At 44.4% G+C, this 24,049-nt stretch overlaps 1 protein-coding gene across 24 annotated transcripts in view; it reads right to left on the bottom strand.

Annotated features, from left to right (window-relative positions):
* Window positions 1–24,049, bottom strand: part of Cdk12 (cyclin dependent kinase 12) — a 110,581-nt gene that overhangs the window by 28,224 nt on the left and 58,308 nt on the right. For 5 of the 24 annotated variants that reach the window (XM_042282732.2, XM_076543320.1, XM_076543324.1 and 2 more), the window contains 5 exons: window positions 16,104–16,205; window positions 15,549–15,666; window positions 11,928–12,036; window positions 7,842–7,928; window positions 5,969–7,326 (listed from right to left, as the gene is read on the bottom strand). In XM_042282732.2, the coding sequence (XP_042138666.1) occupies window positions 15,615–15,666; window positions 16,104–16,205 (154 nt within the window). In that variant the 3' untranslated portion in view covers window positions 5,969–7,326; window positions 7,842–7,928; window positions 11,928–12,036; window positions 15,549–15,614. Of the gene's footprint in view, window positions 1–5,968; window positions 7,327–7,841; window positions 12,037–15,548; window positions 15,667–16,103; window positions 16,206–24,049 lie in introns of those variants that run through there. The other 19 variants (XM_042282736.2, XM_076543325.1, XM_076543322.1 and 16 more) reach the window with 11 other exon arrangements.

Here is a 24,049-nt window from a genome sequence, read left to right as displayed (position 1 = left end):
AGCACTTATTTACTCACATGCATATGCTTAGTAAAACTACAGATATTTTGGGGCCAGTGAGATAGATCAGCAAGTCAAGTTTCTTTGTCACCAAGCCTGACAACCTGAGTTCCATCTCCAGGACCCACATGGTAGGAGAAAATCAACTCCACAGGTTGTTCTCTGACCTCCATATGCATAATGCATACCCCACACCCAATACACATTCAGATAAATGAAAATACAGAAATCTTTACAAGATCAATGGACTACATCAATGTCAATATTACAGATACATTTTATTAGTTTTGCAAAGTGATAAACTTCAGGGGCCTCCTCTTGTTTTTGTGTGTATGTATGTGTGTATATATTATGTGTGGGTGTGTGATTATGCATGTAGCTCCTAGAGGTTGATGGGTATCTTCCTCTATCACTCTTTGCCTTATTTTTTTGACACAGGACCTCTCACTGAACCAAAGAATCACCAACTGGTCAGGATGACTAGTCAGCAAACTCTGGAAACCCAACTGTTTCTGCCCTACCCCAATGCTGCGTTTAGAAATGTGTTTGTGGGGGGTCTGGACTCAGGCCCTCATGCTTATGTGGCAAACATATTTACTCAATGAACTATCTCCCCAACCTTTTTTTTTTGTTGTTGTTGTTTTTTGTTTTTTGTTTAAGACAGGGTCTTACTATGTGGCTATGACTACTCTAGAACTATGCACACCAGGCTGACCTCAAACTCACAAAATCAACGTGAACGCTGTGAGTAAAGGGGTATACCACCAATACTCAGCCGGTTTTGTTTTGGTTTTTGTATCGGCAGGGTTTCACATTAACCCTGGCTGATATAGAAATCATTCTATAGGCTAAGCTGGTTTCAAATTTAGGCAGTCCTCCTGCTTCAGCCTCTTGAGTGCTGGGATTACAGGCATGAACCACTATACTCAGATTTTGGTATTATTTCTTAAACTGAGTATCAATCTACAATTACTTCACTTAAAAAAATCCATAAAAACAAAATGTGGTGAAACACACCTCTAACTTCAGTACTTGGGAGGCAGAGGCAGGAGGATCAGAAGTTAATATCATTTTCAATTACATAACAGGTTTGAGGTAGCCAATGCTACAGGAGAGCCTGTCTCAATAAACAAAGGAATTTGGGTGGCAGAGGCAGGTGGATCTCTGAGTTCAAGTCCAGCTTGGTCTACAGAGCAAGCTCCAGGACAGCCAGGGCTACATAGAGAAACCTCATCTCAAAAATAAACAATTAAAGAAAAGGAAGGAAAGACAAAAGCAAGCTACCTAGCTATGATAAAGAATGTCTCCATAGTGGCTTGCTCTTGTGTCTCCATTGTAGAATTCAAAAGGAAGATTAAGGGCACACATGGTGGTGCACACCTTTAATTCCAACACGTGGGAAACAGAGGCAGGAGGAGCTCTGTGAGCTTGAGGTCAGCCTACATAGTAAGCTCCAGAGCACTGAGGACTCATAGAGACCTTGTCTCAAAACACACACACACACACACACACACACACACACACACGTGCACGACATAAAAAGAGTAAGAAATATTCTCATTAGAAAAAGGAAGATTAATAATAAATAGTATTCATTGGTCCATCAGTAAAATAGTCATAACCACGGGGAGTGGATATTTGTTATCTGTTGGCCCAGTATCTCTACTATTAAAAATGCATAGAATGGGGCTGAAGGGATGGCTCAGTGGTTAAGAGCACTTGTTCTTGCTGTAGATTTGGGTTTGGTTCCTAGTACCCATGCCAGGTGGCTGACAACTAACACCAGCTCCAGAGTATCCAGTGCTCTCTTCTAACCTCTGAAGGCAACTGCACTTATGTGTACATACCTACAAGCAGACACAGATGCACACACATAATTATAAAATAAATAGGGGATGGGAAAGATGGCTCAGTGGTTGAGAAAACTAGTTGCTTTTCCAGAGGACCTGTGTTGGATTCCCAGAATCCACTTGGCAAATCACAATTATCTGTAATTCCAGTTCCAGGGGATCCAATGCCCTCTTCTGACCTCCACAGGCACCAAGCACCCAAATAGTGCACATATATACATTCAGGTAAAATATCTGTATACAGAAAATAATAAAAGAAAGTAAATTAAAAATAAATAAATAGAACTGAGAGATGGCTCAGTGATTTGCTTGCTGCTCTTCTGGAAAATCTGAGTTCAGCTGCCGGCATCCATGTTGGGTAGCTCCAACTACCTGTAATTCTAGTTCTTGAAGAGCTAGTGCTCTCTTCTAGGTCTGGGCCAACTCTCACTCTCCAACACACACAACAATAAAAATGAAGTAATCTTAAAAAAAAAAAACCACACAGGGTGGACTGGTGAGATGATCAGTGAGCAAAGGTGCTTGCCTCCAAAGCCTGATGACTCGAGTTCAATTTCCAGAACCCATATGGTGAAAGAGAGAATTCCCCAAAATCTCCATATGCATTCAGTGGCATGTACATGTGCATACACACAGATAAATAAAACGCAATTTAAAAAAATGCTCACACCCTAAGCTCAAAATTCAGCAGGCAGAAGCAGGAGGATCACCAGTTCAGGGTCTTCTTGGGCTACAGCGAGTTTGAAGCCAGCCTGGGATGCTTAAAACCCTGTGCCAAAAAAAGGGAGGAAGGTACAAAAAGATGATTTGGCTGGTAAAGGTGCTTGCTGCCATGTCCAAGGACCTTGGTTCAATCCAAAACCCACACGGTGGAAGAAGAGAACTGTCTCTCAATCATCCAACCTCCACATGTACCTCTATATGCATTCAGTGGCATGTACATGTGCATGCCCCGTCCTCCAAAAAAAAAATTCAAAGTCACCTTCAGCTACATAGAAAGTTCAAGGCCAGCCAGAAATATATGAGACACTGTCTCAAAAAACAGAAACAAGCCGGGCGGTGGTGGCGCACGCCTTTAATCCCAGCACTCGGGAGGCAGAGCCAGGCGGATCTCTGTGAGTTCGAGGCCAGCCTGGGCTACCAAGTGAGCTCCAGGAAAGGCGCAAAGCTATGCAGAGAAACCCTGTCTCGAAAAACCAAAAAGAAAAAAAAAAAAAAAAAAACAGAAACAAAGACAAAAGTGGAAACTTGCATAGTGCTAGGCATGTAACTTAGTAGTAGAGTGCTTGTATATGCTGTGTAAAGTCTTGCTTTGATCTACAGCCAAGGGGGGAAAAAGATCATGAAAAGATCATACGGGTTGGAGAGATGACTTAGTATAGAGCACTTGCTACTCTTCAGTTCCCAGTATCCATGTGGCTGTTTACAATCATCTGTAACACTCCAGCTCTAGGAGATCCAATGACCTCTTCTGGCCTCTAGGGGGACCTGGTACACACTTGGTGTACACACACACACACACACACACACACACACACACACACACACACACACACACGCAGTTAAAACATTCGTACATATACAATAAAATTACTTTGGTAGTAAGTACTCTTAACCACTGAGTCATCTCTTCAGTCTGAAAAGTTTAACTAATTAGACCCAGGCATAGCGGTGCATGACTTTACTCCCACTCAGGAGGCAGAGGCAGGTGGAGTTCTGTGTTTGAGGCCAGCCTGGTCTATAGAGTGAGTTCCAGAACAGCCAGGACTACACAGAGAAACCCTGCGTCAATAAACAAACAAACAAACAAACAAAGAAATAAGCAAGCAAACAAATAAAAGCACTTGTTTCTTGTTACTTTCTTTTCTTTGGTTTTCCCTGGATCTCACTCTGTAGACCAGGCTGGACTTGAACTCAGAGATCCGCCTGGCTCTGCCTCCCGAGTGCTGGGATTAAAGGCATGCGCCACCCCCACCCCTCAGCGTTATTTTCTTTTTCTAGACAGAGTTTCTCTGTGTAGTCCTAGCTGTCCTGACACTTGCCTTTATGGACTAGCCTGGCTTAAACTTAGAGATCCACCTGCCTCTGCCCCACAAGTGCTGATATTAAAGGTATGGGGTGCCACATCTGGCAAAAAGCACTTGTTTTCGCAGAGGACCCAGGTTTGTTTCCCAGTGCCCACATGGCAGTTCCCACCATCTGTAATTTGATTTCCAGGGGATTCAATACCCTTTTCTGGCCTCTGTGGGCACCAGACACACAAGAAAACACTCATACACATAAAACAAGTAAATCTTTAAAACAAACAATAGGAAATGAGCTCTATATTTCAGTAAGGCTAGGTAATACTTTCTAGATTTTAGACATTACAAAATACACAAATATAATATCTGGTGGATATAATACCAGTAGGATAATGTAGGTAAAAATACCTGACAAACTGAAACGTCTGGCAAGTGCTAGCTGCTATACTTGCTAATGGCTACTTGCTGTGGGATGGTCTGTATGTCAAATTGCTCTGATTGGTCAACAAATAAAACACTGATTGGCCAGTAGCTAGGCAGGAAGTATAGGCGAGAAAAACAGAGAGGAGAAAAGAAAGAATAGGAAGGTGGGAGGAGTCACTGCCAGCCACCACCATGACCAACAGCATGTGAAGACGCTGGTAAGCCAGGAGCCACATGGCAAGGTATAGATTTATGGAAATGGATTAATTTAAGCTATAAGAACAGATAGCAAGAAGCCTGCCATGGCCATACAGTTTGTATGCAATATAAGTCTCTGTGTTTACTTGGTTGGGTCTGAGCGGCTGTGGGACTGGCGGGTGACAAAGATTTGTCCTGACTGTGGGCAAGGCAGGAAAACTCTAGCTACAGCTACTGCTCTCTGATCTATCCTGGATGAAGGTATACTTGCAAGCAGAACAGTGACTTAGAAATAGTCTGGAAACAGTAGCTTTTCTCTTGGCTAGAGGCACAGAAATTAGAAAACTGATTTCTTAGGGAGTCTGAAAAGAGGGACTCTAGTTACTTCCTCTTCTAGGGGACTGCCACCCTTCTTTCAATCCCAAGCTTGTATGTGTACGTACACACACACACACACACACACACACACACATTCTTCAGGGAATCATGAAATCTTTGAAGCAATGATGTCAGGTCTGCTGGTTCATAAAAAACAACAGGATTTGGGGCTGGAGAGATGGCTCAGTGGTTAGGAACACTTGCCACTCTTTCAGAGGACCTGGGTTGACTCCCAGCACCCACATGGCAGCTTTTAACAATCTGTAACTCCAGTTCCAAGAAATCTGATGACAGCTTCTGGCATCTGCAGGTACCAGGTAGAAACATGGTACACAGACAAGCAAACAAGAACATCCATACATAAAAATAAACAGACAAAAAACCAACAATATCCTACTGTATCAAATACTGCTGACTGAGACCACTTGAGGATCAGGCTTTATACACTCTTTGATGCAATTTCCACAATCTTGAAAAACAGTAGTTTATTAGCATTTATTTTTTAAAAATTTGTTTTAAAACATAGAATTAAGAGATTTTAATCACTAGAGTTAAAAGAAAGAAAGGCACTTAGACAAAAAAATAAGACATACTCAAGAATGGGTATGGGCTTCTCAAGAGATTACTGCCTTATCTGTATTTCAGACTAGGAAAGTATGGCTCAAAGTAACTTCCAAAGGGTATCTGGTAAGTGGTGGAGCTGGTACCAGAACCCAGAAATGCCTCTGCAATGCAATCTAACCACCATAAAAACTGTATTTCAGCTAGGCAGTGGTGGCACACGCCTTTAATCCCAGTGCTTGGGAGGCAGAGGTTGGCAGATCTCTTGTGAGTTCGAGGCTAGCCTGGTCTATAGAGCGAGTTCCAGGATAGCCTCCAAAGCTACAGAGAGAAACCTTGTCTCAAAACTTCCCCCCATCCAAAAAACAAAACAAAACCAACCAAACAAACAAAACCCAACTATATTTCAAAGTATCAAGGAGTACTGCACTGTGAGGAAATTGTGCTGAGGCTATGTGGAAGGAGTTTAGAAAAAGAACCATGTTTACTCAATGTTCCTTGAGTAGGCATAGACAAATTCATCATAGGCACAAGGACAGTAGCTGAAGAGAAACATTTTATTCCGTGAGTAAGTTTTTTCAAGTTTAATTCAACTGTTTCTGTTAAAATCCAATCCATTTTCTTCTCTTCTGCTTTCATGTGGATGGTGAATGGGTACATGGCTCTCCATGGAAAGTCCTAAGTAGATGGCAGGAGGTTCTGTCTCTAGCTCTGCTGAGATTATGACTAGGACACTTCTCTTTCCTCAGTCACTTGGATCAGAGCAAACCAAGAGGAATTCGAGAAAATGGACCATGAAAGACAAGCAGCAAAGAGAACCCCAACTAAATCAAGAAGGCCAGCTGGGAGAATGCCTGACATCTCTTGGGGCCTTCGCAGGTAAAAGTTTTCCCAACAGGCTCAGCAGCAGGCTTCATGTCAGACATCAATTCCACTGTGGTGGTCTGGCCAGTATCTCTCAAGCTAGTACCTCCTGTCTCCATGGGACATCCATAGTTACCTTGCTCAGACAAGGAGAGGCTATGGATTCTGCCACTCTGTATTCCCCTTCCACTCCAATACTATCTTGCTGTATTTGTTCAAGTTTAGACAACGCAATAAAGGACTATAGAGATGGCCAGAGAAGAGAATAATTTTGGAGGATGTGGAGATTCCAAGGCTAGGTCCAGAGGAACTCTTCTGGGATCTCAAGGCCAGATCCAAAACTCTTGTCTTCTTTCCTTCTCATACAAGAGCCAGGAGAACAACTGGGTTATGGCCATACCATCCCAAATGTGACTGATCTCATAAACTAAGCAGGCTCTGACCTACATGGATTATAGAACAACTGGGGCCTAAAACTGGACACGGAATAGAAGGCTGTGTCTCCTTCCTCCCTCTGTTCTTCATACATTATTCCACTCTGGGTTCAAAGCATGCCCACTCTCCACTTTGGTTTCCCTTGACCCATCTACCCTATGGAAAGGAGAGAGTTAATGGCATGATATGGGCAAGCTATAAATTTCCCATCAGCATGGAGAGAACAGGATTGTTGGCAGGGAGGGGGCTGGGCTGGGCACGCAGGGTGGGGGGGTGGGGGGATCTGGGAAAAAGCCAGGAGGTTGTCTCTAGGTAACAATAAACACTGCAAGCAAGGAGCAGCTGTTACACTTACTCTCTCTGCATCACAATGCTGAAATAACACTAATAAACCAGTGTGCCCAATGCACAGGCATACACACATTTAGGGCCAAGGCTCCAGTTGCACCTCTAGGGCTGCCCTCTGCTCTAGAGCAGGGTCTTGATGCCACAGACATAGCAGTCCAGACCTGGATATACTTGCAGGGGAAGATGAGGCTGGTGAGTGCTTCCCAATCCAAAGGCAGTCATGGAGTCAAGCTGGGCAGCAAAGGCTGGGAATACAATTCAGATTCTGTGATATTCAGTGGTAGAAACAACACAAATTTAGCTATCTCTTAGCTGGGAAGAAAGGAAGGGGGCAGGAGGTGCGTGTAAGGAGAGATAATTACTTACCATATCTGGTCAGATTGGAGGTAATCAGGTGGCCAAGAGTTGAGCTGGCCAGTGGGAGGTGAGAGAAAAGGGAGCAGAGAAAGGAATTTGGGAAGGAAGAGGATCAGGGAGAATGTGGTATCTCTCCTGGGGCTAAAGTCCCCCATTCCTGCCTATATCTCACTGTATCTCTATCTCTATCTCTATCTATCTATCTATCTATCTATCTATCTATCTATCTATCTATCTATCTATCTATCTATCTATCTATATGTATATATAGGCTTCCCCTCATAGTCCAAGTTTTATATCCAGGGCCAGATGATGTGTTGGCTTAGGTCAGAACTAAGCTTTAGGAACGGGTCCCAGAGCTCCTTCAACTGCCAGGAAGGAGGAAAAGTGACATTGCTCTCACCTTCCTGCATGAAGTACAGTTCATCTGTCTGTCCAAACAGAGTCATGTCTGGATGACCAGCAGAGGGGAAGAGGACTCTCACTCGGCCTAGAAAAACAGAGCTTCCAGCAATAAAAGGAACAGAAACCGAGAAACAAGAACTCATGATCTATCACAGAATACCCACCAAACCCTCTCTTCTATGAGGCCAGAGGTCAGGGTGTTTATTATCATGTGCCTGGATATACTAGTATCCAAAGTTCCTATTGTTCTCTTCTTGCCAGTTCCAGTCACGGACTGAGAATGGATGGAGAGGATGCATACTGCTCACTTGAATTGTGAGGAAGAACACCAGCGTTTCGGAACATCGGTGGCTGCAGCCATTTCCCAGCCTGTACCAAACCCTGTTCAGCAGTCTAAGTGCCACTAGACGCTCCTCTCTGGTCCAAGGTGTCTGAGTCTAGTGAGGAGAGCACTAAGCACAGGTGGCAATCCTTTCTGGGTCTGGTCTTGTAGTACTATTTATCTTGTGTTTGTTTGTCTATTAAGAAATTTCTATGTGGCTGGAGAGATGGCTGAGTGGTTAAGAGTACTTGCTACTCTTGCAGAGACCCAGGTTCAGTTCCTAGCACCCACATGGCAGTCCACAAGCATCTGTAACTCCAGTTCCAGCGATCTGTTGCTCCCTTCTGGTCTCCACAGTAGTCACCAGGCACACATGTGAAACACAGACATACATGTAGTCAAAACACCACATAAAATAATCTTCAAAAAGAAATTTTTGGCACTAGGCACGGTAGTACATGCTTATAGCTACAGTACTTTGGAAGATGAGGCAGTATTGAGACTTGGCGGCCAGCTTGGGCCACATAATGAGATTCTGTCTCAATAATAAACAAACAACAGCCCCACCCCACAAAGTTTTATGTTAGCTGGGTACACAGAGTTCTAGGCAGGCAACTGAGGAACGATAGTAACAGCTGTTTATCAGGAAAACCTCTCTTTTGGAAGGTACCCACGATTTCTGGGCTGCCCTGCGCTAATGGATGTCTTATGTTCTCTGTGTAGCCTGTGGAGATGGTGGGTGATGTCTCAGTCTTTCTTCCCTAGGACAACGCAATCTCTCCTGCTTACTTCTTTCTCATTTCTCCCTTTCTTTTCATAGCTGGGACATCTCCTAATCTAGATGAGAGATTTTTCATCTACAGAGCTCAGAGTGGGCAGGACTGGGGCAAAAGAAAACTCTAACAGACTTGATCCCCTCCCTCTGTTGTTTTCATGAGCCACCCCCACTGCTGTGAGTCACCAGAACCTCAAGCTCTGCTGAGCTGCCAGCAGCCTTCTTCCTCCCCCTCTTACAGACAGGCAAATATGTACCCAGTGTCCACCAATTTCCTACCATAGGGCCACAGCACTCTATCTCATCCCTAGGAATCTGTAACACAGACACAGAGATGAATGAGCAAAGGAGTGTGAGACCTGAGCTGTGCTGTGCAGAGGCACAGTGCTGGTTGCCTGCACAGTGGCACAGGATCACCAGCCAGGAGAGCTGGCACACTTGGGCATATTGCCTCAGCAGCATGTAAAAGGAAGCAGAAGATGGGGCAAGAATGCTGTTTCAGAAGCAGCCATCTCCTGGCTTCATCTCTGGCCTGTTTCTTCTTTTGGGGCCAGTGGGCACCACAGCACTGCTACCTCTGTCAATGCCTTTCTCTGCTTTCCCTTTCTGCCTACAGCTCTGGAAGACACAGGGAGATCTGCATAATAGCTTTCTATGTATCAAGGTGAGAGGTTCAGATTTTCAGATCTACCCTCAACCCATGGGAAAACTGAAGAGAGAAGGAAAAAAGAGGCCCCATTAGAGTAAAATTTAAACGGCACACCAATGCTGACTAATCCCAGAAGGCAAGGAATTCTGGGTACTTCTACCTCTTCTTACCATATGTACTTCATATCTAAGTATTTTCCCACAAAGGGCCTGAGTTTCTTCTGGACTTCACAGAAGGTTCTAGACGTGGACTTAAAGCTATAGATTTGACACCCTAGGATAACCTTGGGAGTAGATGGCAGACCTGGTAGAATTGATGGGAGGGAGAGTATTTCTGTTCCTCAGAGAACATCCAGAATGTAGAGTGAATGCTTCCCTATGCTGTCAGGACACTGGAATAGGGATGAACCAATTACCAAGAGCAAAAAAGAGTAGCAGGTTTATATACAGAAAGTAGCTACCTTTCCTCTTTTGCTGTGTGCTATTCTTCAGTGCTCTGTGTTCTAGACCAGAAAGAGCAGTTCTGTGAAGAGTAGCCACCTACCCTACACAACACTCACTATGAATGTCCTGCACTCTATTGAGCAGCCAGTCCCACAGGTGGAACTATAAAGTCTCAGCTCTTTTATTTTTGGTTGTAAGCCTAGCCTTTCACGGTTAAGCCATCTCTCCATCACTAGGTCTCAGTTCTAAAGTGTGGGACATCCTGTCTTCCCTTCTTCCTCATCACCCTGACAGGACAGCCTCTGGCACAGTTTCCTGAGGCCCTTGGAAGCAGAAAGGGGCCTAGAAGGATTTTTATCCGATTGTCCTAGGGGGATATGAGGGCCTCTCACCCTGTCTGTGAGTAACAGACCATGACAGCCCCTGACAGTCTACGGCAGATCAGGACAAGGTTGGAAACTGCAGAGCCAGATCCTGCTTTTCTCAAGGGCCTGAGGGTAAAAACAGGTTACCAAGATAGAAGACAGTTCTAGGGGAAGGAAGGTAAGGATGAGAGCTGGAGAGTGTGGCAAATTCTACTGGTGTTGCCTTCTAACCGTGAATCATCCTTGCCTCCAGCTCAGTTTAGCCTCATGAAGCACAGATCACAGAATGTTGAAGATTTTGAGAAAAGAGGAGATTGCCGAGAATGCCACCTTTGGCAGTTTGGTAGGAAAGCCTCTATTATCTTCACTTGTCCTTCTGCCCCGGGCCCTAGCATACGAGCAATGAAGGAAATAAGGGAATGGGGATAAAGGCAGCTGGAAATATGCCCTTCTCTTTAGGATAAATCAACACTACAAGAGCTAGAAGAGACCAAAGACTCTAAGGCCAGGATACTACATGAATTCAGGAACATTTCTAATTCATTTTGCAGGACCTTGCATTGAATACTGTCTCTATTGTAGTCATGAGACAAGAGGTGAAAACTATCCTTGACATTTTGGTATAACTTTCCCAAATGCTTATATTATAGCATGGGAACTTGTGATGAGATTTCCGTAAAAAACGCCAGATGGTGGTGGCACACGCCTTTAATCCTAGCACTCCCAGAGGCAGAGGCAGGCACATCTCTGAGTTTGATACCAGCCTGGTCTACAGAGTGAGTTACAGGACAGCCAGGGCTACACAAAGAAACTCTGTCTCAAACAAAACAAAACAAAACAAAACAAAACAAAACAAAACAAAACAAAACAAAACAAAACAAAACAAAACAAAACAAAACAAACAGGGCTGGGGAAATGGCTCAGGGGTTAAGAGCACTGGCTGCTGATCCAGAGGACCTGAGTTCAATTCCCAGTAACCACATGGTGGCTCACAACCATCTGTAATGAGGTCTGGTGCCCTCTTCTGGCCTGCAGGCATACATGCAGGCAAAACACTGTATACATAATAAAACAAAATCTTAACAAACAAACAAATAAATTCCATTTAAAAAAATTAGTCGGGGTTGGGGATTTAGCTCAGTGGTAGAGCATTTGCCTAGCAAACGCAAGGCCTTGGGTTCGATCCTCAGCTCCGGGGGAAAAAAAAGAAAAAAAAATTAGTCTTGGGAGATTTGCCTTTTGGTTAAGTAGTTGAGGTAGCTGAAGCATTTCCTTCCCTTAGACCTTAAAAAACATGGCAAACTCCTATAGAGAGGGGCTGGAGGCAAAGATGGATAATGACCTCTGGAACAGGCTGTACAAAGGGGGATGTTCCCTTATCACATCACTTACAAGCTGCACCTGCTGAACTTTCCTAAACTGCTTCCAAGACTCAGGAAACAGTGACAAGAGTCACCTGACATGTCAGACAGTGGAGGACAGAACATCATTATTATATTTTTCATTTGACTTTCTTCCCTACTTACCTACCTACTTTTTCTTGCCCTGTGCTCCCAGGAACTCTCCAAATCCAGAGCACAATGCCAACTTCAGGGCAGGATTCAACTGGTTCCTCCTCTCTGGGTCTTGGTTTCCACATCTGTACAATGAAGGGGTCAGGCAAGATGAGCTCCAAGTTCCCTTCTTACAACATTAGGGTTCTAAGGTTTAGACCCAAAGTCACCAGGTCTCATTTGCATACCATTTTGCTTCTAACCTCCATGACAGTCCCAGGTCCATGGTCCCTAGCTCTTATTCTCTCTCTTCAGGAGCTCAAAGTTCAACCCCACTTCCCTTTCATAATCTTATACTCAACTGTAGGCGCAAGAAAATTCTTACCTACTATTCTGGCTGTAAATTCAGGCTGCAGACCTGAGTCAATCAGCACACTTCCATCTCTTTGGAGGTCCTGGCAGTTGGGGGGAAATCCTGGCACCTTTCCCCAGTGCCTCCCCTCCTCCTCCACTTCGCTGTTCTCCATGCCAGAACGCAAAGTGGCCAGTGATTGATGGGCCTGGGTTCCTGGTAACCGCACCCAGTGGCCCAATCCTCCTCCCTTATCCAATCCCTCCCCTGTCCCTATTCAGAGATCAGATTGTCTCATGTTAGTCCCTGAGGTCCCATTAATTAAAAATACATCCAATTAAATGGCAGGTGAAAACGTGCTATTGGCGCTCTACACCCCCCTGCCCCAGCTTGGTCTTTCCACCCTCACCCCCCTTTTAAGGCTCAGCTGTGCTTTGAGCTGAGAAAAAAAAAAAAAGATGTGGAGAGAGGGAGTAGAGGAAGACATAGGGTAGGAGTATGACATGGGGCGGGGTGTGTGTGTGCTTGAACCTCTGCCAGGATAGCATGTGCCAGTCTGGGAGGGTGGCACTATGCCCTGGTGTCTAATTTCTGGAGGTGTGAGTAGGTTAAGTCAGCTGGGTACCCACCTCCATTTCTCTTAAAGGGGCAGAGGGCAGTCAGAGGGTATGGTTAGCTGTACTCTTCTGGATTTAATAGGCAAGGGACAGAAGTGTAAATGGCAGAGGGATCTTTGGAGTGGATAAGATTTTCAGGGGTGGGAAGGGTCTGATTCATCTTGGTATACCTCTGCTATTTCCCAAACTAGGAAGATAAAGGGCAACTGACTGGGATCCAGGTGTCAGGGCATTGTGACACTCTGGAGCTTGGCTATGTCTCTACCCTTCCTTCAAGAAAGCTGAGGAAAGGATGGAGAGAGGAAGGAAGGAGCCATAATTTGGGTGGGAACAGATGGGTCAGATAGGATAAAATATACACAGATGGATATTCATGTGGATACCATGTCCCTACTGAGTACCTTAGATAAAAAGACTCAGAGAGACCTTTCCTGTTGGCTCTTTCTCTAAGCAAAAATCAGCAGCAGTAGCATCATGTCACCATGGCCTGGCTGTCTAGTAGGCTGCACACAGGGCAGCTCCTTGACAGTCACTGACCTCACTTTCTTCTATCCTATGGAGTCCTAGCATCTTGCTAGGTAAGGCATTTGCCTCCAACCTAAGGTCTTCCTCTGGCCCCAAGCAACACAAGTCTAACAGACACTGGACACTGTTGGAAAGGACTGACTAAGGGTGGCCTCAGAATCAGGCAGGAGCAAGGGTGCCAACTCAGGGTTTCGGCCTGGCTGCCTTGGCAGCCTCAGCACCTCCTCACTTCACTTTAACGCTAATTGGAGATTTTAATCTGCACTGCTGCTCTGCTCAGGGTGCTGGGGGGAGCACCAGCTGTGCAGTAATTCCAGCAGCACCGACTGTTTAATCAAGCTGTCCTCCTGGGGAGGGGCCTTCAGGCATGGGGGAAGGAGGAAGACCTCTGTCATTTCCCTGAGCCTGTTCATTCTGGAAGGCCTTCTGAGGGTAAACTGTGGAGCCCTCAGTCCCATAGGGCCCAAGTCGCTTGGCATGCCCAGCAGAGCCATGCCATGGCATAGGGTAGACATGAGGCTCATAGCCAAAGCAGTCCCCTTCATGCTGTTTTCTGATATAATTTTGGCTTAGAGCTCTCTGGAGTCCTGGGTGTGCTTTGCCAGATCAGATACAAAGATCTACTAGACTTGAATTCTGTAGGTTTGTGTTGGTGAGGGTGCCAGGGGGAGATGAGGTAACCCATTTTCTCAGTCTTCAGTTCCCAATACTTTCTCACCAACAAAGATACTTTTGAATACTTGTAAAAAAAAAAAAAACTTTCCCCCCTCTGAAATCCAACCATTCCCGCCCTCCTGAACTAGAACTCAACATCTCTGGGACAATGGGCTTGACAGCTGGAGCCACCTACCTTGAATTGAAGGGAGTACCTGGAACTTCTAATAAGTTCAACTAGGCACCCACTCAATCAGCAGGCCTGAAGGGCCAAGTGCACAGGCCTCAGTCATTTGAAAGGAATAACAAGTGCTATCAGTTATTTTTCTGACTTCCGGTCCAGGTTCTCTGGCTCTCTGGGAGTGTTTGTGATCCTGTCCCTGGAAAGAGTGCCCTCATCCAACTGCTTCCTAAGGGGCTTGAGTTTTAACTGGCCAGCAGTGCCCTCGTGTGGCAGAAATCAAGACTGCAATTGCCCCGCTGGGTAGACTGCTTTGAGGAATCGGGTAGCCTGGCTGACAGAAAAGTAGCAGTTGTAAATGTCGGTGCTCTCCAATGCCATCGAGGAACTAAATGCAGGTACTACCTGACTACTTCGTGGGGTATTCCCTGCCTTCTGACACCTACTTTCTCTTCCTCACTCTGTCACACATGCTCCCAGGGGAAGAAGCGCCTGACTTAGAGCAGGTCTGCTGCTTCGGCTGTCTAGGTTGCAAAAGGGAGAGAGGCACTGCTGAGGAAAGGGCCAGTCAGAAGGGTAAGGCAGTGGTACCTCTAGCCCCAGGAGGCAGGAGGATGCTCGACAACGCTCCTCAGGCCCCAGAATGAAGTAGACACCCAGACTTTTGAAACAGTAACATCCAGTGGTTGATTCTACCCTAGAACCATTCCTTTCCACTCCCTGAGGTACATGGGGGTTAGGTAAGATGCTGGTTCTTTTGTTGTTTTTTTGACACAGGGTTTCTCTGTGCAGCCCTGGCCGGTCTGGAACTCGCTCTGTAGCCCAGGCTGGCCTCAAACTCACAGAGATCCGCCTGCCTCTGCCTCCTGAGTGCTGGCATTAAAAGTGTGTGCCACCACTGCCCAGCCTAAGGAACAGACACTAGATAAACACTCTCAAAAGATCCAGGTATTTCCCAGTAGGCCCTTAGACTTTCAGCTTCCGAGAGAAAGGGTACTTGTTACTGAGTCATCTCTCACCAGTGTCCAAGACTGTTTACTAGTCCTTTCACATGCCTGCCAAATGAGGGAAATGGTTCTCAACTACAGAAAGTGATGGACATTAGAAGGGGACCTCGAAAGACTAGGACTTGGAAATTACTGAGACAAAGAGCTGAGTGACAAATGACTTCCCTTTGTGGAGACACTAAACAACAACAAAATTCCTTGAGAAGCTAGATGTAGACCCTCTAGTCCCAGCTCCTATGAGGGGTAGAGGGAGGGAGAGAAACAGACACACAGAGAGAGACAGAGGCCATCATTTGTGAGGGGGTGAAGCAGCACAACCTACTAGAGGGAAGGAAGGTGGAGGTGCTGGTTCTGGGTACTGAAGGCAGAGGAAGCAGGCTGCAGGCCTCTACTTCAGGTGTCTCATGCAGTATCTGGATAGATGGAACCTTCCACTGAACCTAGAAAAAAGGTAGTGAAGCTGGTTAGAGGCAATGAGAAGAGATACTATTGTCCTATCCTGACTTGAAATAGAAAATAAAACAAAAAAGTTTTTTGGGGAACAAAAGTGTTTTGTGTATGAAGGGGTATGGGCAAGTGAGCCAGCTATCCTAAAGGAGACTGACAGTAACTGAATAAGAATGTCAGTAATCCACTGTAGAGGAATTTCCCTTAACACAGGAATGAAATAACTGCTAATGTTCCAGAGGGGCTCGCCCGTTCTAGCTGGAAGAGAACTTGTTAACTAGAAGGTAGGACCCCAGAACAGGGCCAAATAAAAAGCTCAGGAGCCCTTCTGGAGATCTCAGGAAAGGGTAAGAAACTTCCTGGCCATGAGTGGGGTTCTACTCCATGTAAGATCAGGCCAGTGGCTTCCGACTGACTTTTAAGTCCCTACCTGGCTTCAAGTATTGTGGATGAGACTGTTTGACAGGCTCTGGATGCAAGGTAACTGATGGATATCCCCGAGTTCTTCAGGGGCCATCTCTGCTGCTGCCACCTGTAAAGAAAAAATAAGAGGCTGTATCAGACATGAGACACGGGACCAGACAACAAAGTGGGTCTTTGGTCATGCACAAGATATTATAGTTGGCAGCTACCAGCAACATTGTGATAGCTGCTGTTTTTCCAATTATCTTAAACCTGGATTCCCCCCAAAATTGCCAGATGAATCTTAAAAATGCGTCCAGAGAAGTTGACTATTCCAGATTCCTACCTCCAAGGAACTAGCTCCCAGGCTGGTAAGTGCAAACCATGGCCCCAATACTTAGACATGTATCAGGAAATTAAACAGAAATAGAAGCTGTGAAACATGGAATTACTATAAAGGGCAATGAGCATTAGTGTTAATATAAGGTTAATGCAAGACTGTAACTTGGAGGAGGCAACCTAATTTTAGACCAGATCACCAGCTTGGATTTAAGGTTCTCGTGTCTACCAAAGCTTCTTTAAAAGGAGTTCTGAGTGAGAAAATGTCCCTGATTATGAAGCAGAAAGGTGTGCAGGAGAGCAGACTTGTTGCAATTTGGGCAAGTAGGTCTATCAGACATTTCCTAGTCAGGGACAAAGCCTTTGCATGGACATCAACCCCACATTTCTCTATTCTGCCAACTACAGTGCAAGAGACTAACTGTAACTGATATATAATGAGATCTATCCCTTTGTTATCCACAGACAATATTCAATTGGCAGGTCCCCTAACACAGACCATAACTATCTCCAAGTTGTCCAGTGTTTCTCTGCTTCCTTCAGCATTTCCCTTTTCGCCATTACAGGTTCCCAATTTCCTATGTCCAGAGAAAGCAAGCATAGGGAAGGGCAGAGACATAGCTCCAGGATGAGATGACCCTATCCTACAGGCCTTTTAACCTATTTTGGGTTCTGACCACTGTGAAACACTTTTCTTTATGCACTGTCCAAGAATACCAAATACTGCTTCCCCCTCCCTACCAATAAGAGAAAGGTAGAAGGTCCCCCACCAACTTCCTTTGGGAAGTACTTTGTTTTGCCTTGAATCCTGTAGTTCCATATTCCATTCAGAGACACCCACTCCCAGCCCTGCCTTAAAGAAGTGCTCTCTCTCTCCATTTTGATTCTTTCCAACATAGTTTTATTGCAACGCTAAAGAGCCTGAGCTGAGATTTAGTACGAATTTTTCACATTGCCTCTGAAGATCTTTTCCTATTATCACTCCCCCTAGTTTGTAGTTAAGGGTTCTTTGAAAATTTGCAGTAACAGCATTTGGATCTTCGGCTGTGGCTACTACTTCTTCCCCAACAAAGTAGAGTCCTTATATCTAAGAAAAAATTATTTATAACATTTGTATGTCACTGAGTTTCTAAAAATTACATTATTTATTATATGTGTATGTGAGGGCTGCCTATGCTGCAGTACATTTATGGAGGTCAGAGGACAACTTGTAGGAGCTAGTTCTCTCCTTCTATAATGTAGGTCTTGGGGATGGACTTCAATCTGTTAGGCTGGACAGCAGGCACCTTTACAAGCTGAGCTATCTTACTGGCCCTGAATGAATCTAGTTTCTTTAAGACAGGGTCTCACATGTAGTCCTGGTTGACCTCAAGATCTGCCCGTCTCTGCTTCCTAACCCCTGGGGTTAAAGGTCTATGTTACCAAACCTGGCCACTAAGAGATTATTCTTGAAGGTAGAAATACACAACACGGTTTCATACTAATGACTTTAAGTCTACTTTCATTCCTCAATTTCTGTCTCTTCTCCTTCAGAATCTCAAGTTTTTTCTTACTTGAAGTAGCTTGGGGTTATCAGGAATAGGCAATCTAAAAGTTGAAGGCTTGATACTTACTCATGTAGGTTAAAACTCTGCCTCTGGGAGCTAGTCCTAGATGGCTCAACAGCCTCACTGCATGACTGGATCAGACACTTCTCCTCCCTGTGCTTCAGCACCTTGCTCTAAAGAGGAGCTAGATAATGTGACCTCTTTTCTAGCTCTGGAAATCTATGCTTCTGTCAAGTACAAGACCTACATGTTTCTTCCTCCCCAGTGGTATCTGAGCCTGTCACCCTTCTCTGTGCCACTGTAGAAAGAAGTACCCCTATAGTATGTGCCTTCCTAATACACTTTGACTAAAGGGGAAAATGAATCCTGAGAGTTCTTCCTTTAAGTGCCAAGTCCTTCCAAGAGGAAAAGGTAAGGAAGGGATCTAATTCTGATTTTGATAAAACAGGAGACAGTCTCCTCCTGTCCTCAAATTGCCAGACTGAACATACACTTGACTTTGCCCTAGGGAACCCATATAAGTAGTGGCTGCTAGTCCAACAGTAGTATGTGTAGATGGGAAGGAAGGACATGTAAATACATCCACAACAGAGAAATAAATATCAAAGCTCACACACTCCTGTTTTCCTCTTTGGGCCTGTACATGCCTGCAAGAAGCCTTAGTAAGAGTGGACACAGCATCCCAGCCTTCCTCCTCCCCAAAGTCAGAAAGGAAGAGACAGTGAGACAGGAGCTACTTGGCTTCCTATAAATTGTTTTGTCCTTCCTCACAGCTGCAATCAGAAGCTAAGGGCTCCCGCAGGCCTTGTTCTGATCTGCTGCAGGCGATGGAGGGTTTTTGAAACGGAGAGGACTTGGCTGCGGCCCCGTTTCAGCTGCCGTTGGGGCTGGCTAATGGGCTCATTCGGGAAGACCCCCGCCTGCTGCACTAAAGAGTCCCCCGCCGACCCCCTCCCCAGTCCCAACCCAATTAATAAATGGGGGCTCCCACTTTATGGCTCTGGGAACAGGAAGCAGAGATACAAATGACCCCCAGGGAGGGACAGAAAAAGGCCTTCCAAGAATCAAGCCAGAGAATTGTGCTTCCAGAGGCACATGCTGCCACAGGCTAGTCATTTCCCCTTTTCAAAGCATTAAAGGGGAAGAAACTGACAAAAACAAAACAGAAAAAAACAAAACAAAAACAACAACCAACCAAACAGAACCCTCTATTTTTCTCCCCCAGGTCCAGGGTAGCATTCTTGATGTCTTTGGTATACCCCAGAGACAGACTTTCTTGCCTGGTTCTCCAAATTGAACAAAGCTTGAGGCAGAGGTACTGGGTGCATCTGGAAACAGTACATGCTCTACTGTCCTCCCTTGGCAGGGCCTGGTCCCTACCATCTGTAACACTGGACAAAGGCACATTGCATTTGGCTAACAAGCACCTGCTTCTTAAAAACAAGCCATCTCTCACTTAACTTTCACCGTCAGCTCAACTGTGTTTTGGGATCTTCATCTGGAAACCACCTTCCATCCCTCCCATTCACACCCATGTTGTCAGCAAGCCTAACTCCTGTGGACCCCTTCCTTTGTTCCACTCTAGTGCAAGTCCCTATTGCCTCAAGTCTGGGCAAGAATAAGAGCGTCAGCCGGGCGGTGGTGGCGCACGCCTTTAATCCCAGCACTCGGGAGGCAGAGCCAGGCGGATCTCTGTGAGTTCGAGGCCAGCCTGGGCTACCAAGTGAGTCCCAGGAAAGGCGCAAAGCTACACAGAGAAACCCTGTCTCGAAAAACCAAAAAAAAAAAAAAGAATAAGAGCGTCCTAAAGAACTGTTTCTTTGGCTCAGTAAAGTTACAAAAGGCTTCAGCATCATTTTTAACTGACTCTGCTTTATTGTCTATTACTCCTGAACAAACCAAATTCCAAATGCTAATTTAGACCAGTAAGAGTGGTTCTCAAACTTCATTTCCCAATCTACCTTTCTTGTTTCAGCCTTTGCACGTACAGAATACACATATGCCCTCTTCTCACGTTTCCTCCATGCTAGTAAGAAGCTCTTCTTATATGGGACACAGAGTCTTTTCTTCCCCAAAGTTACAAAAAGCTAGTGGGACGGTAGCTTCTTGGGTTACGTGCTATGTGCTGCCCTCTTTACTCTCAAAGAATCACTCTGATTAACTCGGCCTTTTCTGCTGAGTTCTTTGCTTTGACTTCTTCACAGGGTTACGCTTACTTCATAACAGGCACATCTATGTACAGACTTATAAAATACAGATTCTTAAGTCAGCACATGCATGTAATCCCCAAACGCGTGAGGCAGAACTATGAGGCCATCCTGGACTATACAGTTTTGAAGGTAGCCTAGGTGTGACATAGCCTTTGTCTCAAATGGAAAAGCACACCAAACTAAATAAAAAAAATATCAATTCCCCACACCTGAGGCAAGTGTAAGACTCATCTCTCTCACTAGGCCCAGATGCTTCCTAAAGGTGGGACCCTCTCTTGGTGCTCTTCCTTGTTATACTGTCCTATACTCAGGACAAGATTTAACTAGTGATATTCCTGTTTCTCAATGAAGGTGCTCTCATGGCATTAACTCTCTAGATACAATATACCTGTCAACTTTCAGGTTGCCACCTGCTCCCAAGGACATCAAATCTTTCCAAATTACAAATTCAGGCTGGGCAGTGGTGGTTACACCTTTAATCCCAGCACTTAGGAGGCAGAGGCAGGCAAATGTCTGAGTTCAAGACCAGCCTGGTCTACAGAGTGAGTTCCAGGACAGCCAGGGCTACACAGAGAAACCCTGTCTTAAAGAAAAAAGAAATTACAAATTCAGTTTCGTGTTTTCAAAGCATTAAAAACAAAAATAAAAATATAAAATGAGGGGCTGGAGAGATGGCTCAGTGGTTACTAGCTGCTCTCCCAGAGAACAGTACCCACATGGTAGTTCACAACTGTCTATAACTCCAGTCCCAGGGGATCCGATGCCCTCTTCTGGCCACACACCAGGAAACACACATGGTGCAGACATACATGCAGGCAAAATACATACACATTAAAAAGAAATTATCTCATTGACTCATACTATTTAAACATTTTCCTTAAGGATACCTTAAGAATGACAACTCATTTTATTACACTTTTTTTTTTTTTAAACACAGGATTTCTTGGGGTGTTGTGGCAGACATCTTTAATCCAGTACCTGTGAAGCAGGCAGATCCCTGTGTGAGATCCTAGTCTATGTAGTGAGTTCTAGGACAGCCAGAGCTATATAGTGAGACTCTGTCTCAAAAAACAAAAAAAAACCATAACCTCCCCTCCCCCCCAAAAAAAGGATCTCACATATCCCAGACCGGGCTTGAACTCGCTATGTAGCTTAGGATGAGACTTTAAATTTCTGACCCTCCTGCCTCTGCCTTCCATATTCTGGGATTGTAGATAGGGTTAACCACCATGTTCAAGCCCTATTCCCTAATATAGCTAAGATTAATCCTATATTCTAAGATAATCTGAATTTCTAGAATGAAAATCAATTCCAATACCAAGAGTAATCTTGCACCCTACAAGACCGTGCCTCTGACAATCATTTTAGAATAGTGAAGTTATGTGCTTCTTTCAAATGAGCAATGGGGTGGTGGTGTCGCCACTTAGGAGGCAGAGGCAGGTGGATCTCTGTGAGTTCGAGGTCAGCCTGGTCTACAGAGCAAGATCTAGGATAGGCACCGAAACTACACAGAGAAACCTTATCTCAAAACAAAACAAAACAAAACAAAACAAAACAAAAAAAAAAAAAAAAGAAAGAAAAAGAAAATCAAATGAGCAGTGATTCTTCAGTTTCTCTCTTACACATAGCTCAGGATCTTCAAAGAGATTTGCCTTTTATTCCTTCCAACCTTTGGCTTCAAGTTGCCCAAGAAACAAGATATCAAAAGCAGTTGTGTGATGGTGCACACCTTTAATCCAGCACTTGGGAGGTAGAGTTCAAGGCCAGCCTGGTCAACATAGTGGGTTCCAGGCCAGATAGGGCTACGTAGTGAGTTCCTGTACACACGTACACACGTACACACGTACACACGTACACACACACACACACACACACACACCACAAAGCATATAGTGCCTAACACACAGTAGGTTATCTAACGTAAATTCCCTTTTTCTCACTTCTTTCTCCCAACATCATAGGTTTCACTGCCTTTCTGGGTCTTTCTGTCTTCATTTGTCAAAAGACAGCACTGAAATAATCAGGCTAATGTTCTTCTGCAGCTCATTCATTCCGAGACTCTTAATTCACATATTCTGCTCTTCTATGCACGGCTCATCTAAAACAAAGGGAAGATGAGCAATTTGAAGGTTGACATAAACTATATAAAACCATTTGCAATCTTAAAACTTGAGCAAGGTGTGGTGGCACATGCCTTCAATTCCAGCTGTCTGGAGGCAGAGGCAAGCTGAGCTCTGTGAGGTCTACAACCAAGACAGGCAGGACTACATAGAGACCCTCTGTCTCAAACACACACACACACACACACACACACACACACACACACACACACACACACACACACTTAGAAAATAAAAATAATTTCTAACTTCTAGCACATTACCCCTTATTCCTGAATTACTTTTGAACCATACAGACAGCATTGCTATGCAAATATCACATATTACTTCTTTGCTTAATACTTTTGTTTATAGGGCATGCATGCTGTCATGTGCCTTTAATCCTTGGATTCTAGAGGCAGAGGTAGGTGGATTTCTGTGAATTTGAGGCCAGACTTGACTAAGTGTCAGGCCAGCCAGGGTTATATGGTAAGACCCTGTCTCAAAAACAAAAAACCAAAAAATTATGTATTTATTTTTACTGATGTTCTTTAGACACCCTGAAGAAATGCCTTTAAGCTACTTAATAGTTTGGAGGTTCTAGGCCCACTCTCTAAGCCTAAAGGTACTAGTGTGACCAAGAGAAACCCTTTATTAACCACCCTAAAATAGTGAAGCTCTAAAGCAAACACCTAAGTTTTACTAGCTCAGTCACACTTTTCCCTCCTCACAAACCATTGCCAAGACAGAAGTTCTCCCTTCCTGCCCTATTTCTACCATCTCTTTATACTTTTTTTTTTTTTTAAATAAGGCCTTTGAGTCCTAATAGAAGTTGCAAATACTGGTCTGAAGCAAGTTAGAAGTTCCTGAATTAAATTTAGAGGCACAAGCTCCTAAGCATGTGTTCAATCTTTTTCATTTAGCCTGTTTATCCATAACTGAACAAATTCAAACTAGCATTACCTGGCGCCAAGTGTTGTCTAACAGTGATCTTCACCAGTAGTCTCCCCCACAGACACCCTAGTTCTGAGACAGCCCCTTAGGTAGAAAAAGAGCTCCAAGACTCAGGCTTTGTTCTTCATTTCCCCACTGGCTGCTACACTGTATCCTTTAAAAACACTACTTCAAACAGCCTCTCTCAGAGATGGTTCAGTTGGTACACATTGTTCTTTATTCCTTTATCCTATCAACTAGGAATACCCACTTCTGTCCTTCTTGGGCACGTGCACACAATATTGTGCATGAGCACACAGAAAAATAGTAAAATAAATATTTAAAAACTTCATTTACTTCCAGGTCCTAAGGACACATCTAAGTGAACTTTATGCCTATATCCTTACTTCAGAGAAGTAGGAAGTTGAGGACTGCATATTAAGAAAGCTTTACCAATAATTACCTATTTAAAGATTGTGAAAGACTAACTCCATTTCAGTCTTTCTCAGTACTGGATTACTAATTTTAGATAAGAGATAGGAGAGCAACCTAGTGGTCAAAACATTTTGGCAGCCTAGTGATAATCACCAGAGCATCTACTCTGTATCATAGCCTTCTCAACAAGCTTTATTCCCTATATACATTATCTGCAACTGAACCTAGAAATGTCACCAGCAAAAACGTAACATCTTTAGGATGAGGTAAAAGATGAAGAGGTAAAGAGTGGAAGGAAGAATACTGAAACATAACACAGAAGTTCCTTTCATACCTCTGCAATGAGAAAGTATGGTTATTTTTTGCTCTTTATCTCCCACTCCACAAGTTAAAAGATCCAGATATTTGTTC

This window comes from Peromyscus maniculatus, chromosome 8, assembly GCF_049852395.1.
Source record: "Peromyscus maniculatus bairdii isolate BWxNUB_F1_BW_parent chromosome 8, HU_Pman_BW_mat_3.1, whole genome shotgun sequence".
Taxonomy (NCBI): Eukaryota; Metazoa; Chordata; class Mammalia; order Rodentia; family Cricetidae; genus Peromyscus; species Peromyscus maniculatus.
This window is presented reverse-complemented; position numbering and strand designations above follow the sequence as displayed.